Source organism: Callorhinus ursinus, unplaced genomic scaffold (assembly GCF_003265705.2).
Source record: "Callorhinus ursinus isolate GAN/ISIS: 27379988/994484 unplaced genomic scaffold, GSC_fseal_2.0 scaffold10, whole genome shotgun sequence".
Classification (NCBI taxonomy): domain Eukaryota; kingdom Metazoa; phylum Chordata; class Mammalia; order Carnivora; family Otariidae; genus Callorhinus; species Callorhinus ursinus.
The window spans coordinates 20329583-20345366 of record NW_027397072.1 but is presented as its reverse complement, the minus strand read 5'-3'; the positions used below and the strand labels follow the sequence as shown (position 1 = coordinate 20345366).

The following is a 15784-nucleotide window of genomic DNA, read 5'->3' as shown; positions in this document are numbered from 1 at the left end:
TAACTTCTCGGTAAGACTATCCTGCCTTTTGGTATGAACTTTCTGATCTCGTGCCTCCAACAACCCCCCTGGAGCCTCCCCAAGCCGTGCCAGCTGGGTCTGGCAGGAAGGCACCACAGAGCGGGGAGAAGAGACAAAAGAAGAGGGAGTGATGCTGCCCCAGGCAACCTGGGGCCGCCCTCCAGGGGCAGCAAGCACTACGGCGAGCGCTGTGGCCGTGCCCGCTGCTCTGCAGACGGGGGCGGCCTCTCTGGGACCCGCGGCCCCGCTCGGAGCTCACGTGACGTTCTCCCTCTACAGGTGGTGGAAGAAACACAAGCCATCCTTCGAGAGTACGGCTTCCGCTTTGTGAGGCGAGGGCCCATCTTTGTGAAAGGGAAGGGGGAACTGCTAACCTTTTTCCTGAAGGGGCGTGAGAAGCCAGCTGCCTTCCCTAATGGCTCCTCGGTCACCCTGCCCCACCAGGTGGTGGACAACTCCTGAATGGCCTCCAGCCCCAACACAGTCCAAATGGGAAGGGAGAATCTATTTTTTGGAATCAAAGAAAGGCCTTGGGAGAGGACACATGACCAAGTCCCAGCATTCCCAAACTGAAGTGCACACTCACATAGACTTTAGGTTTAAAAATCTCCTCAAGCCTTCATTTGTTCATGGATACGTGAGCTCTGAGGGCAGCCATACTACTCCTCAGTGTGCCTGTAGCTTCCTCAGAGAGTAGGGGTCTTAGGTGTAGTACTGGAACAATCCTTCCAGAGCTCTGAGTCTGACCAGCCCTCCTTCCCCCAGAGAGGCCATGGCCACTGTGAGCAGGAAATGTGTCCAAGTTGGAACAAAGCTGCCTTTGCTTCTGGGCTGGGAGCACAGATGGGAGAGCTGGGCTTCAGACGAGGACTTGGCAGGACTTGACAGCTGAGCAGGCAGGTGTTCTGCTCCCCAGCGCTCACCTGGAAGCAGTCTTTCAAGCTGGAGACCTGCTCGTCTCCATGTGGTCTGGGTTAGGTGAACTGGCCCTCATGCTGATGTTCCTGATAATCTTGAAAGGTTCTTCTGGAACCCCTGCCACCTTAGTCATGAGAACAGAAAGTGCAATATTTCCTTTTACCTGGTGGGGGGGAGGGAAAGGGAATTTATTTCTGAGAGAAAAATATATAAACAGATCTTCTACATTTATATTTTTAACTTTCTGTTAAAAAAAAAAAAACACTTTCCAATATTGCCTTGCCTCTTGAGCTCTTGCTACAGTCGCCTTTGCTACTGCTTTAAAAGAGAATTTGCAGGTATTGATAAAGAACAAGACTGTTTTATTAAAAGCTTTACTCAACTTGAATGTGATCATTGTGCAACTTCTGTTAAGTACTTTGCTAACTCACACCACGCATCCTTACCATGTGCCTGCAAGGCAAGAGCCTGAACTAAGACATCTGATTATTCTCAAGCTTTCTTCTAAATGGTGGTACAAGTGGACTCTACCTGTCCCCCTGGGCGCCCACACATGTAGGTTGGGTCATCTGGTCCAGGAAGTGACTGTGTTAGGGCCTGAATGCAGCTCTGGGCCCAGGGCAGGAAGGTCTCCTATTTGTGACTGCGCAAAGCGGGGACAGGCCCTGAGATAGCTGGACCCACCAAACACAGGCTTTCACATCTGGGCATCATCCCTATAACAAAACACTGTCAGCAAGGCTGAGACGGGGATTATAAGATAAGGAGAAATGATCCACTACTAAGATCAGGAGACGGGGAAGACAACTGTGGAGCTGTGGCTGAGAGCCTGCAGCAGTGAGATGAGGAAGGGCCTGCTGCCCTTTACAACCACCGAGTTTGAGTAGGCTTCTGATCATGCTTTTTTATAACTGACTGAATACATTCAACTCTCTACGAACATGTTTAGAAAACAAAGTATTAGCTACACAGAGCCCGATTATCCACAGTACTTACACTGTATTCTTTATAAAACCGTAGCCTAGAACACACTGCTTCAAACTAAAGATCAAACACACTTTCCTTAACCGTGTTATTCCTGTCATATCAGGAACCTGGAGTGTTCTAAGAACTTTCTTTTCAAAAGTCTCAGGAAAATGAGGCAGAATTACTTAAAGCTTTCATAAAAGTTAGGAATACTCTTTCGTTAAAAGGTACATACTCCCTCTTTCACAAAATGCCTTCTACTGCCCCATCATCCCTTGATTTTCAGCAAAAACGTATGATCAAATCAATACCTCAACTGTCCAAACTTGCCCCTTATCACCCTGATGAGGTATGTGACTGTTCTCACTGCAAGGATGGGCCCCAGGCAAGGGGTCTGAGCCTTTCAACAGTTTTCAGTTGCCAGGACCTAGCCTGGGACTGTGCATAGAATTATTTTACTCACTTCTGTCGTGTTCCCAATGAAAATATTCTAGGAGACCAGGCTCATATCCAACTTTTCTCCTTTTCTTGCAAATGAAGTAAACACTTGATGTAGGGGCTTTGAAAAAAACAGATTTTCATGGGATGCTCGCTGTTCTTCCCAGGAGGAGGATAATGCATCCGTTCCTAAAACAGATTATATCAATCTCATTTAGTGCAACTGGGGGTATCAGAACCCAGATCACTGATGTTCTGGACCCATGTAACCTTTCTTTTTTTTTTCCTGGTCTGGAGCTGAGACTGCCCTTTATTGGACCAGTGAAATTTTGAGACCTGAACATCCTCTGCCCAGAAGTCTAAAACCTATGGTGTGAAATCTGTGGCAGCTTCAAAACTTCCACCTCCTAAAAATATTTGATCCTATTTTTCATTATTGCCCAGGTCACATTACTTCGGTACATTTAACTAAAACAATAACACAATCTCTCTCAGCCAGTCCTAAAAAACTCCCGTATACAAAAGATGCTTTAGAGAGCTAAGTGTATACTTATTTGTCTAACTGACTTCTTAGTGAAATGAGTCTTTTGGCTTTCTTCACCATAAGTGACCCTACGACTCAACCTCATTAGCTGTCTCTCCTCAGGAGGGGTCTCCAATGACAACAAATTATAAACCGAAGGAACACTGGCAGAGTCAGATGAAGCAAAGGAGGTGGGAACTAGGGTAATTATGTTTACTACTTACAAAGAGGAGAGGAAAAATGGTAGAAGGAAAATATTCTTTGTATTTTACTGAGTAAATTTCTAGTAGATTAACAGAAGAATGGGTCTCCAGAGGTCCCACTGATACAGTCTACCTATTTTACCCTGTCTCATTCAACCTGAATCACACAGAGCACATTATCATTTCTCCATCAAGGCACCCTTCCTCACCCTGGTACGTAACGGTGACGTCAGTTGGCAGGGCTGTCGTGAGGTCCTTATACAGCAGTCTGGCACAAAATGGGAATGACTGACCCCGTGGCTCCACTTTGTAAGTAAATGACAGCAAGTTGCACAGTGAGTTTCTCCGCAAGGGCCCAGCCAGAAAGGCTGCAAAGTCACTCTGAGGAGGGTGGGGATCAAAACAGACACAAAATATATGATGATTACAGTTCCAAAGGCAGTGAGTGGTTGTGACACTTCAAACACATCTACAAAAATAGGGCCCATGAATCAAATTTCAGAGAAATAAAGGGCAGAGAAAAGCCTGTAAAAAGGACTCATGATAAAGATTTATAAGATTATAACTAAGAGTTGGCGGCATCCTAGAAAGGCCTGCAGAAAGCACTGAATGAATGGCCGGGGCATAAGGGAGATACATTTTCTTTGTATAGCTGGCTAAGATGCTTCGTGTCTGCATTCTCGTATCAGTTTAACTGACAACCAAGAGCTTCAGAGGTATTCTAAATGCATGGAGGTGGGGGGGGAGGGGAAGAGGACACCAAGCTTATAAAAGTCACATATTCCTTATCTGCATTCATTTCCCGTCTACTTAAAAAAATCTGTTTTAGTCCAACCCTAGCTCCATTGCAACCCCAAAAAGGTAGGCCAGAGTTTAGACAAAGATAGATAGTATTCCCCTATGTATTATTCTGCTTTGCTTCTATACCTATGGTTCAGCAAGGCACTTGGCACACAGTAGGTACTCTATAAATCCCTGTGAATTAAAAGCATAGAAACTATACAAGCATACATTGGAGATACTATGGGTTCAGTTCCAGACCACTGCAATAAAGTGAGTCAAATGAATTTTTTGGTTTCCCAGGACAGTTATGTTTACACTACACTGTAGTCTATTAAGTATGCGATAACATCATGTCTAAAAAACTAATGTACACAATTTAAAAATACTTTATCGCTAAAAAAATACTTTTTTGCTAAAAAATGCTCACCATCATTTGAACTTTTAGTGAGTCGTAATAAATAATCAGATCACAATAACAAATAATGAAAAATTTGGTAATATTCCAAGAATTACCAAAATGTGACAAAGAGATACAAAGTGAACAAATACTGTTGGAAAAATGGCACCGACAGGCTTGCTTAACACAGAGTTGCCACAAACCTTCAATCTGTAGAAAAAAACGCAGTATCTGTGAAGCACAATAAAGAGAAGTACAATGAGATGTGACTGTACTACTTTGTGAAGGGAAGAAAGGGTCAAGTATATAAGCCTGAGGACCACCATCAAGGAGTAAATAATCCCTTAACCAGTATCCATGCTTCAACAGCATCCAGAGTTTCAACAGGGGAAGAAGGTGGAAAATAGCTTGTATATAAATAAGAAACATGCATCAGAAGGATAATGGTCAAACTTCTGGCTCAGAATTATAAAACATTTTAAAATACAAAAGAAAACTTGACTGCCCCCCCCTTTTTCCCTTTTTTTTTTTTTAAAGATTTTATTTATTTATTCATGAGAGAGAGAGAGAGAGGCAGAGGGAGAAGCAGGCTCCCCGCTGAGCAGGGAGACCCATGTAGGGCTCGATCCCAGGACCCTGGGATCATGACCCGAGCCGAAGGCAGACGCTTAACTGTCTGAGCCACCCAGGTGCCCCCCTTTTTCCCTTTTTAAGCCTATTCTGGGCTCATAAAATATGCTATATAAGATTCCAGACAGAGGCGCCCGGGTGGCTCAGTCAGTAAAGTGTCTGCCTTCAGCTCAGGTGATCGTGATCCCAGCATCCTGGGATTGAGCCCCACATCAGGCTCCCTGCTCAGGGGGAGGTCTGCTTCTCCCTCTCCCTCTGCCGGTCCCCCGCTTGTGCTCTCTCTCTCTCTCGGTCAAATAAGTAAATAGAGTCTATAAAAAAAAAAAAAAAAATCCCAGGCAAGATACCTGAAGTCGATCTGCCTGGTACTTCCTCCCAGCATAAGCGTTTAGGTATTCACAAAGACAGAACAGGAAGTGCTGAATATTAGTCTGTAAGTATTTTGCAGATAACTCCTCTAGGGGGATGAAGACTGGAATTGAATGGTGATGTATCCGAAGTGGCTTTTGTATGACAAGGTCGATAAAATAGGAATCCAGCAGATTTCCTTCAAAAGCAGTGCTGATGCAGACACAGACTCCTCGGCTGGTCAGTTTCCCACTGAGCCCTGAAGCAAACAAGATGAAACCTCTCAACAGATGTCAGAAAAGGTAGTATCTTCTTCAGCTGCGTATCCCATTCACTTCAGCACTGCCTTGTACATACAGTATGTGTTCAAACGTGTGTTGAAGGAACATCATAGACTCTTTCTTCTCACTCACTCTGGCTCACTTTGAATTTGAGTTGTTAAAACCACAGAAGATGGTTGGTGGAAACGATAAAACATCCTAATATCAAATTATCGAAGAAGAGATTTTGAAATTTTCATTTTACCTCTTACTTTCCTCTGAGTGTCAACTAATGTACAATAGTCCATTTCCTTCCACAATCCTCTATGCCATAGATAATGGGCAGGATAAATCCCTTTTAATGGGGAAACAGAGACTAAAGGGTTCAAATTATTTGACCAGTGGCATCAAGCCAGCCAGCAGCAAAGGCAGTTCTAGTACAAGTTCTGAAACACACTGAATAGCTAAAATGAATAATCTAAGCCAGCCACCAATCAATCTTCTGCAAAAAGAGGCCAATTTTGTAGGTTAAGATGCCTACAAATAGTATGCCAGCTTTGTGTGTGTATGCTGAGGAAGGCAAAAACCCATGGTTATGAAATAAGTCCAGGACTAATAATATATCTAGCAAACCAACTCACTAGAGACAAGAGACTGAGACTGGAAGAGGTCAGAAAATAAATTATACCTGTAAAACGATATGCCTGCAGAATGGCTTTCACATTTTCCTTTCTTCTTTTTGCAACTTCTTGCTCACTGATTTCTGGTGTTTGGTCAGGTTCTACATTGACAGTAGATGCTTTAACCTGTAAAATAATGTAAGTCATTATCACTCAAACACCAATCAATATGTATCACCACATTAATAAAAGAAAAGCCATATGACCACCTTAATTTATGCAGTAAAAACATTTAGTAAAATTCAATACCTGATCACAATTAAAACTCTAGCAAACTAGACATAGAAGAGTATATCCTTAATCTGGTAAGAGTATCTATACAAAATTTAGAGCAAACAGGTTGACCCTAAGACTATTTCTACTCAACAATATACTGAAGATCTCAGCTAATAGAATAAGGCAAGAGAAACAAGCTACAAGGATTGAAAAGTAAAACTGTTATTGTATGCATACGGCATGATTCCAAATGTAGAAATCCCAAAAGAATAGAGAGATAAACAGAATTAATGTGGATTTAGCAAAGTTGTGATATATAAAGTCAATACACAAAAATCAAATATATTTCTACATGACAATTTGAAAATCAAATTTCTAAAAAATAATACCATATATCAGGGGTCACCAAGATAAGGCTTGTGGGTCAAACCTAACTCAACACTTACTTTTGTAGATAAGGTTTTACTGGAACACACCCATTAATTTACATGTTGTTTGTGCTGCTTCACAATACACAGCAGAGCTGAGCAGCGGCCATAGAGACCATCTGGCTCACAAAGCGTAATATACTGATGATCTGGCCTTACACAGGAAAAGTTTGCTGACCCCTGCCATATACAGTAATATCAGGAAAAATCAAATACATAAAGAAAAATATAATGAATGATTTAAGCCCTCTACACATAAAACTATATACATTGCTGAGAGAAATTGAAGAATAAATGGAAAGATAGACCATGTACACTGCCTGGAAGATGCAATACTGAAAATATTTCAACTCTCTCCAAATTATGTGTATAGATTCATTACAATCCCAATCAAATCTATAGGTTTGTTTTTGGAAACTGATGGCTGATTCCCAAATTTATGTAAAATTCAAGGGGCCAACAGCCCAAGATAATTCTGAAGAAGACGACATATATGACAGGTGTCAACACTTAGCAGTAAATGAACCTCTGGTACTCGGACAAAGACAAACAGACCAATGGAACAGAAGTCAGAAACAGGCCCACAGTGGACCCAAAGATCCATTACAATACAATGGGAAAAGAATGGACTTCAGAAAGTGGTACTGGATGCAGTGGGTATCCATATGGAAAAACAAAAAAAGTATGACCTCTATTTCATACCATACACAAAAATCAATTCCAGATGGACTGTAACTCTGAAAGTAAAAAGTACAATAGAGCTTTTAAAAGATACCACAGAACATCATCCTCTTAAGTTAGGCAAAAATTTATTAAAAGAAAACAAGACCAGTTAAGTAAAAAGTTAGATTCCTAAATCAAACTTCATTTAAATGAAGACTTTCTTTTCATCACAAGATAACATTAGAGAGTGAAAAGGCAAGCCACAGGCTAAGAGAAAAATTATAATACATATCCCAAACAAAGAATTCATACCCAAAAATGTAAAGATTCTACAATTCAGTAAGGGATAGACAATGCAATAAAATTTTTGCAGAAGCCTATTTTTTTAAAGATTTTATTTATTTATTTGAGACAGAGAATGAGAGAGAGAGAGAGCGCACATGAGAGGGGGGAGGGTCAGAGGGAGAAGCAGACTCCCCGCTGAGCGGGGAGCCCAATGCGGGACTCCATCCAGGGACTCCAGGATCATGACCTGAGCCGAAGGCAGTCGCTTAACCAACTGAGCCACCCAGGCGCCCTTTGCAGAAGCCTTCTTGAAAAGCTTATTTTACAACAGAAGACTTTCAAGTATCCAATACAAGTACTTAACAGCATTAGTTATCAGGCAATTGCAAATTACTCCACCATGAGATACTATGACACTCCCACCAGAGTGAAAATTTTTTTAAACTGACAATATCAAGTACTGGTAAAGATGCAAAACAATGGAAATCTCATACACTGGTGCTGGGAATGTAAAATTGGTATAATCACTTCCAGAAACTATCTCGCAGTATTTACTAAAGATAATATATCTACCCTGTGACCTAGCAATTCTACAAGGTATACACCCAATAGAAAAGTACATTTTACTTCAGAAGACAGGAACAAGAGTTTCAGAGCCCCAAAGTGAAACAACCCAAACAACCCAAATGTCACCAACAATATAATTTAGTAAGTAAATTGTGGACTATTCATAAAATGAAATTACTATACAGCAATAAATGCACCAGTTTGGATGAATCTCACAGACAGAACATTCAGCAAAAAAAAAGTCAGACATGAAAGAATTTATACTTTTTACATGTATATGAAGTTCAATGACGTAGTGTTTTATGAAGCATTTTCTTGGCCGTGCAGGAGTTATTGGAGAAGTAGATGTACAGAAAGAGAAACAACTAGCAGACTACTGCAATAATCCTGCCATCCAAATCACCTAGTAAATATTTACAACATATGTGGATACTTGAAGTACAAAGACAATCTAAAGGAAAATTTGACATGTCTTGCTGACTGACCCTGGGCTTGAGAGAAAACTGAAAAGAAAGAAGAATCAAAGTTCACCGTGTGGTTTCAAGTGTGGTCAAGGGAAAGATGGCGCTAATGACAAAAGTGCCAATGACTCAAGTCAGGCTGAAATTGAAGTAACAGGCTCATGTCTGAATTCGGGCTAAGAGACTATTACAAAGAACTTGCCTGCCCTGGGCGCCTGGGTGGCTCACTTGGTTAAGCAACTGCCTTCAGCTCAGGTCATGTTCCTGGAGTCCCAGGATCGAGTCCCGCATCGGGCTCCCTGCTTAGCGGGGAGTCTGCTTCTCCCTCTCCAACTCCCCCATCTTGTGCTCTCTTTCTCTCATTCTCTCTCTCAAATAAATTAAAAAAAAAAAAAAAGAAGAAGAAGAACTTCCCTGCCCTATCAGTAGTGTCTGACAATTATTGGCTCATACTAATATGTAGTTGTAGTTGATTCTACAGGACTGATCACTTGAGAGGTCAAGGGCTGCAATCAATCCAGTGAGATCACAGGTGAAGTCCAGTATACAAATTTGCTAATTCCCAGATCATGCTTGCTCTTTTCACTCCAGGAAAACCTGCTAAGGTCACCCTTGCACTCACTCTGGCTTGACGTTGCTTCGCTTCAGCTCTCAGCTCATCTCGCAGACATCTCAGTTTATGAATCTTGGTCCCAAGAGCGCTTTCAACAGCCTGTGCTCTCTGCAGATCTTCTAAGTTTTTACGGGATCTATTCACTTGAATCTCTAGTCTTTCCAAGTGAGCTAAAACACCTGAGGAAAGTAAAAAGGCAATTTCACAAGAAGCGAGGGATTTCTAACTCTGGCAACAGGGTTCATTTCAAGGGGAACAGAGGGTGACTCTTTTTTCAGAACTTTGGTCAGCTAACGTGTTAGACATTGGCTACAATTTATAAAACCAGAGGAGGTGACAACAGAAATCAATGATAAGCAACCTCACAGGCTCAGCACTAATGTACAAGCAGTCCCTGACCAGGACACTGTCCAAAGAGAGCATTTTCTGAATATAACTCATCTCAGTTACCCATGATAATAAGGACTCAGGGGAAAACGGGGTCACCAAATTCAGACTCTCTCAGAAACTTTTTTTTTAAATGTAGAATTATTTTTTAAATTAGCTTTTATACATGTTTTCCCAAAGTGCTAATGCACTAATTGAGACATCCAGAGAGACTTAAATTAAGTACTTTGAAGCTCTGAAAAGTATTATTCACACAGGACTATAAAGATACACACTAGAGGGAACTGCCAACCAATAATACTGGGTATTAGAAAGGAAAACAAGTTCATGGTTGGACAGAAATTCAGAGGCAAATCTCAGTTCCCAAGAGATTAAGGACCAATACAAGAAAGGTCACAGTTTCAAAATGCCAATCAAGTCTAACAATAAAGCATTTGCTAAACGTTTCCTACATATTAAGACACTTGTGCTACATGCTTTACTTGCAAACCATGTAAAGAATTAAAGCATGTGCTTGAAGAGACTTAAATACTTATCTAACCTCCACAACCACCACTGTAAGGCTATTCTTTGCCTCCACTTTCCAGATGAAGAAATTAAGGCAGAGAAAGGTAAAATAACTTGCCTAAGGCCACGATATTTCCAGTGGCAGAGCCAAGACTCAAACCTAGCTCTAACCAACACCAAAGTCACTGCCTGGCACCGACCCTGCCACAGGTGTAATGCCTAAGTGACCCCGAAAAATCCTGGAAAGAGACCTCACTGGCTAGAACTGTAGCTCTGAATATAAACACTGGGCATATTATGAACGCGACCTATCGGTTTAAAAGGGGGCCGGAGCCTAGAAATGTCTGAAGTAATTTCCTTGTGCAACGAATGATCTGAGCTGCCTGTCCCTTTCAGTCTGCAGTTGGTTCCTTTCACCACATGCTCCCAAACAGGCGAGGTCACACATCCGTCAGAGGAGGAAAGGGCTCGTTTAACAAGGCGTCATCGTGGCAGCAATAATAAGGGGGGAAAGGCGACCCTGTGAATACCTCCTCTGGTCTTGCCGTCATTCGCCCACTCCATCTTCTCAGATTTCCACAGGCCCTCCTATGAAGTTGGGCAGCAAAGCGGTAATAGGGACCCAGATTTCCTTGCTGGTAAAAGTAAAAAGGCAAGAAAGTCACACCTATTCACGGCAGGACGCGCACAACTCAGGCACTCGCCGCCGGCCCCCGGACACCCCAAGTGTCACCGCCAGGGCTCCCCTTCCCTAACCCGCCCCTCCCGTTCCCCGGTCCCGGCTGGCGGTGTCCCCGTCTACCTGCCCCTGCGCGCGCCCCAGAACACGGCTTTGTAAGAGGCCGTTCAGCCTTCCACTCTGGTCACCGCCCCTCCGTCACCGGGCCTTATATTCCCCTTACCTCCGCTCCTCTCGCTCACCCAGGACGAGAATGAGAGTTCCCGCCGTCCAAGGCTTCAAAAAAAAACTCAAACCAGTCGCACCCAGGGTGCTTTGCGCCCCCGCCGTACAAAAACATGGCTGCGCGCAGGGCCCCTCCCTCATCCCGGCATGCACCGGGGAGTAGGCGCGGCCTTTCGGTGGGCCTGGAAGATGGCGGCCTCTGGCGCAGAGCCGCAGATCTTAGTCCAATACTTGGTGTTACGAAAGGATCTATCGCAGGCTCCATTCTCCTGGCCAGCGGGCGCACTGGTAGCGCAGGCCTGTCACGCAGCCACCTCGGCCTTGCACATTCACCGTGACCACCCGCACACGGCCGCTTACCTCCAAGACCTGGGGCGCATGCGCAAGGTGGTCCTCGAGGTGAGGCATCCGGCGGAGGGGGAGGGGTACCGAGGCCATCGAGACCGGAAGTGGGTGTGGTATTGAGGCCGAAACTTAACTTCGTAGCGTGGGTACGGCGGTAGTGGGGAGGAGTCGTTTACATCTATCTAAGCTTGGAAAGGGTTCAGGGCCTTCCGCTCTTGCCTCCGGAGCCTTCCCTTGGCTGGATGGGGTCAGACTGTGTGAAGAGCGGACGTCTGGCCGGTTATTAATGCCTCCCGCACCCGTCCGCTCTCACCCGCGTCCTTCTTAGGAGATGCCTGTGAGGGTGGAGGCCGGTGGAACCTGTGCACTGGGCCAGCCTTTTATTGCAACGCCCAAAGGTACTGTCCCGCTCCCTTCCCGAAAAACCGATTCGGAAGGGATAAGAACACGCGGTTCCTTATTGCAAGTGAAGTGAAACTGAAGCATTACCGGAATATGACGCCTAATTATTTTAAAGTAAATGTGTACCTAATATAAGTTGGACCTAGCATCATAAATAGCAGACACCACCGGTGTAAAATAAGAGGTCAGGTTCTTTTTGCAGATGGCCAAACAGAGCTTACCTTACCTTTTCCCTTCGTCAGTTCTGCTGCTGGAAATCTATCCTAGGAAGATAATCAGATGCACCAAAGAGCATTGTATAGTACGAGAATATTCATAGGAACACTTTATAATAGTAAAAAATGTGGAAATAACCAACACTAGTGTTTGGTTCATTTTATGCCCATAAAATGTGCTATTATAAAGCTAGCATAAATCATGGTTTTGGAGCATATTTAGTTGGCCTGGAAGAGTGCTCATTATGTGATGCTAACTGAACTGTATACAAAATGATTCAGATTTTGGAAGGAAAAACTAAGGAAATACATCCAAATATTAAGCACGTGGTGGGATGTTGGTTAGTTTCTAATGCTTCTCTATTCGCTCTAGTTTTCTACATTAAGCATATATTTTATTTTACACTATAAAATTTATTTTAAACAAACTAGAATCCTGGAGTGGGGTAATACCTTTATGGCTAGCTGGCACAAGCAGATTCTCTGTCAAGAGAAAAACTTCTGTTGGGTAGTAAAACATCAGGCAATAACCTGTGGGGAAATGTCTTGAGAATCTGAGTAGACAGAAAAGAAGCAAATAGCTTTTTATTTATACTCTTTTTATAGGAAGAAGGGCTCAAGAAATATCTGGTTCAGCTACCCCCCTCCCTCATGTTCAGGCAGATAATATATTTATTTACCCCTTTTCTCAGATAAGAGATCGGAAGCCCACAGAGATTAGGTGAGACCCCTAAGTCTGAATGACATCTGATGATTCCTAGCTGTTAGCCATAACTCAAGAAAGGGATCAAAGAGTCACTCCTGATTAAATTAAGGTGGTGCTGTAGCCATAAAGTCCAATAAAATATAAGACCATGCTAGGGCTAACTCCACTTATTGGGTGCTTACTATATGCTAGCCACTAGTCTGAGCCTAATTTCATTGAATCGTCACTGCTGCTAGGAAGCATTATCATCCCTGTTTTACAAAGGGGAAAGAAAGTCCCAGCTAAGACACATTAACTCCTCAAAGATCACACAGTCCAATCACTGGGGCCCCTGGGTGGCTCACTTGGCTAAGTGTCTGACTCTTGATCTCAGCTCAGGTCTCGATCTTGGGGTTGTGAGTTTGGCCCCGAGTTGAGCTCCATACTGGGTGTGGAGCATACTTAAAACACACACACACACACACAAAACAATCAGTAAGGGGCAGAGCAAGAGTTTGGACTCACTGTCCTCTGGTGCGGAAGAAGGGGGGGAGGGGAAGTCCATGAGTCCTCCAGCATGGCTGTGCCCAGAGGGCTCTAGATAAAGAGTGACAATCTCAGCATCTTCTAATTTGATAAGACATATCTCTAGTTATCTTAGTGGCTTCTGCCTTTCTAGGCAAAAAAAAAATATATATATATATACGCCAAATAACACACTAATTATCATTATTTTCTGAGTGCTAGCTTTAATACTTGTATTAATGGGAGTCAGCATGGTGCTAAGGATGAGGAGAAGCAGTGGGAGAAGGATGTGAGAGAATGGTTTGCCCGCTGAGCCCGCCTAGCCAACAAGCAGGCACGCTCCCAGCAGAAGGAAAACCCTTCTGGTTTGGGTGGGATTGGGCGGGAGGGGAGGAAGGAGATGGAGGTGATGTGTTGTTAGAAATCCTTTCCTACTCAACTCTTAATTAAGTCGGAGCTGGCTGAAGGATTCGGATAGCTGCATGGGCACCAGCCGTAAGAGAAGTAGAAAATGTAGAGAGCACAATTATGGACAATGCATACAGCATCTCAGGAGGAAAGAGAAAAATCATCTCCCGTTTTAGAAATGGGCAGATTACACCTCTCCCTCTCCTACCCCCAGGCCGCTTATCTAAGGTCCTACCGAGAGTGAATGGCCAATGGGGTGGTGAAGCTGATGCTTCTGGAGACATGCTCTACAGCTCCTTCATTGAGAGAGCTGTTCCTTCACTTTGAGTCAAGAGGAACCCCCTCCACACTTTCATTCATTGCCTTCTGACACTTCCTAAATGGGCCATTCAGTCTGTGTCCTGTGCTCTGCTCCTGGTAGGCTGCAGATGAAAGCACCCTAAAGGAGCTGGCTGAGACTCTGCAGCAGAAGAACATTGACCACGTGCTTTGGCTGGAGCAGCCTGAGAATATTGCCACCTGCATTGCGCTCCGTCCCTACCCCAAGGAAGAAGTGAACCAGTATTTGAAGAAGTACCGATTGTTCAAATGACTAAGGTTATCAGTTGCCTTGATGTATTTGAGCATCAGCTGGATCCAGAAACTGCATGCCACCCGTCCCTAAGCATCATATACTCCTCTCCGTGGCAACCCGCTCTTCCCTTTAAGTTATGAATGTTTCTTGAGGGTCAAACACATGTTCATATTAAAGTTGTCATTAATAAGTACTTCCTCTTATTTTTAATTATTAGTTAGTTCAGATGGGGAAAGTCAGTGAGCTGCAATATTGTCCATGGGTCATTTCTCAAATGGAAGATTTGGTTAGACTCCTATCCAGGGGTCAAAGAAACAAACACCCTTTCTTCTTTATTAGGAGTAAGAGTTCTTCCAGTCACCCAAGTTTAAAACTTTACCTTTGAATTCTTGATTTCTTATTCACATCCAGATACCGTACTCATTGAGTCTAGGACAATTATCAACTTTAAGATATACCATTATTTTACATGTTTTTAAGAAAGAAGAGATGCTGCCATTAAGACATGCAATTAACCCTAAGATGTATTTCAGTTTCAAAGATGTTAAAACATGCATATACATGCACACACACAAATATATATTTGATGAAATTTGTCAAGTACCATATGGTAGTTTTCAGTGCTACCACCCTGCATCAGGCTCTCATTTTGTTCATCAGAGTATCCCACTGGTCTGCTCCCCTCCCATGTATCCTGGCTACAATCCAGCAGACTTTCTGCCACGAGGTTTATTTAAGGTCGTTGAGCACCCTGTTAAGTAGAGACTCCTACGTGCCGGTAGAATAAAGTCAGAACTCCTCAGCTTAGCCTTCAGACCCTCCACATTTATATTTCCTACCCTGCATTTGAAGTTTATCTACTACTCTTTCCTTACCCAAACTTGTTGTTTCAACAAAGGCACTCCAGTTGCTGCCCGCCAGTCTCGGGCCTGGGAGTCAAGTGCTAGTACTCTTCCCTCCCCATTCCCACCTCTGGACTTTAAACTATTTCTGGCTTAAGTTCAATTACCTTCACAAAGTCTTACCCAGCCCAAAATGACAGTTCCCTTCTCTGAACATTTAGAACGCTCTGTACAGTGTTTTACATATTTCTAGAAACATTTGGAAACATCTACAGAAACTGCTTGGACCTCTGTGAAGTAAAGGTTATAAAGGGTAATTTGCTCAGCACTTGTTGCAAGTCTACGGTGGGTGGCAGGCTATGTTAGGAGTTGGGAAAAATAAGGGTGAACAGAACAGGTTTTGCCTTCAGGTAGCTAAGAACCTAATGAGAAGACAGATATGTAGATAATTCATACAGAAAGAATTGTACAAGGTAATGTGGCTACTTTCCCCCTCCCATCTAGATACCAAAACAACTAAGATACTAGATACAAAGATTTTCCGTTATAAGAGGTGGTCATTTGAAACTAGGAGAGTGGATAAGAGAATT

General features: G+C 43.2%; 3 protein-coding genes across 8 annotated transcripts in view; 2 read left to right on the top strand and 1 right to left on the bottom strand.

Moving 5' to 3' along the window:
* ADCY3 (adenylate cyclase 3) overlaps positions 1-1332 on the top strand; it is a 78335-nt gene extending 77003 nt beyond the window's left edge. For all 4 annotated transcript variants that reach the window (XM_073897068.1, XM_025867842.2, XM_073897067.1 and 1 more), the window contains one exon: positions 301-1332. In XM_073897068.1, coding sequence (XP_073753169.1) covers positions 301-483 — 183 coding nt within the window. In that variant the 3' untranslated portion in view covers positions 484-1332. The remainder of the gene's footprint in view (positions 1-300) is intronic.
* CENPO (centromere protein O) lies at positions 963-11387 on the bottom strand. 3 transcript variants are annotated; one of them, XM_025867843.2, is made up of 8 exons: positions 11197-11387; positions 10825-10929; positions 9410-9579; positions 6176-6293; positions 5227-5486; positions 3279-3450; positions 2369-2532; positions 963-1102 (listed from the first exon to the last, which is right to left on the bottom strand). In XM_025867843.2, the coding sequence occupies exons 2-7, from the start codon at positions 10856-10858 to the stop codon at positions 2396-2398; spliced, it is 891 nt and encodes a 296-aa protein (XP_025723628.1). In that variant the 5' UTR covers positions 10859-10929; positions 11197-11387; the 3' UTR covers positions 963-1102; positions 2369-2395. The 3 variants fall into 3 exon arrangements, with proteins under 3 accessions (XP_025723628.1, XP_073753171.1, XP_073753172.1); XM_073897070.1 differs by having other exon boundaries at positions 966-1063; XM_073897071.1 differs by lacking the exon at positions 2369-2532 and having other exon boundaries at positions 991-1102.
* On the top strand, positions 11346-14545 carry PTRHD1 (peptidyl-tRNA hydrolase domain containing 1). Its single transcript, XM_025867844.2, has 2 exons — positions 11346-11597; positions 14200-14545. Exons 1-2 carry the CDS (start codon positions 11346-11348, stop codon positions 14368-14370), a joined length of 423 nt encoding a protein of 140 aa, XP_025723629.1. The 3' UTR covers positions 14371-14545.
* The last annotated feature ends 1239 nt before the right edge of the window (positions 14546-15784 follow it).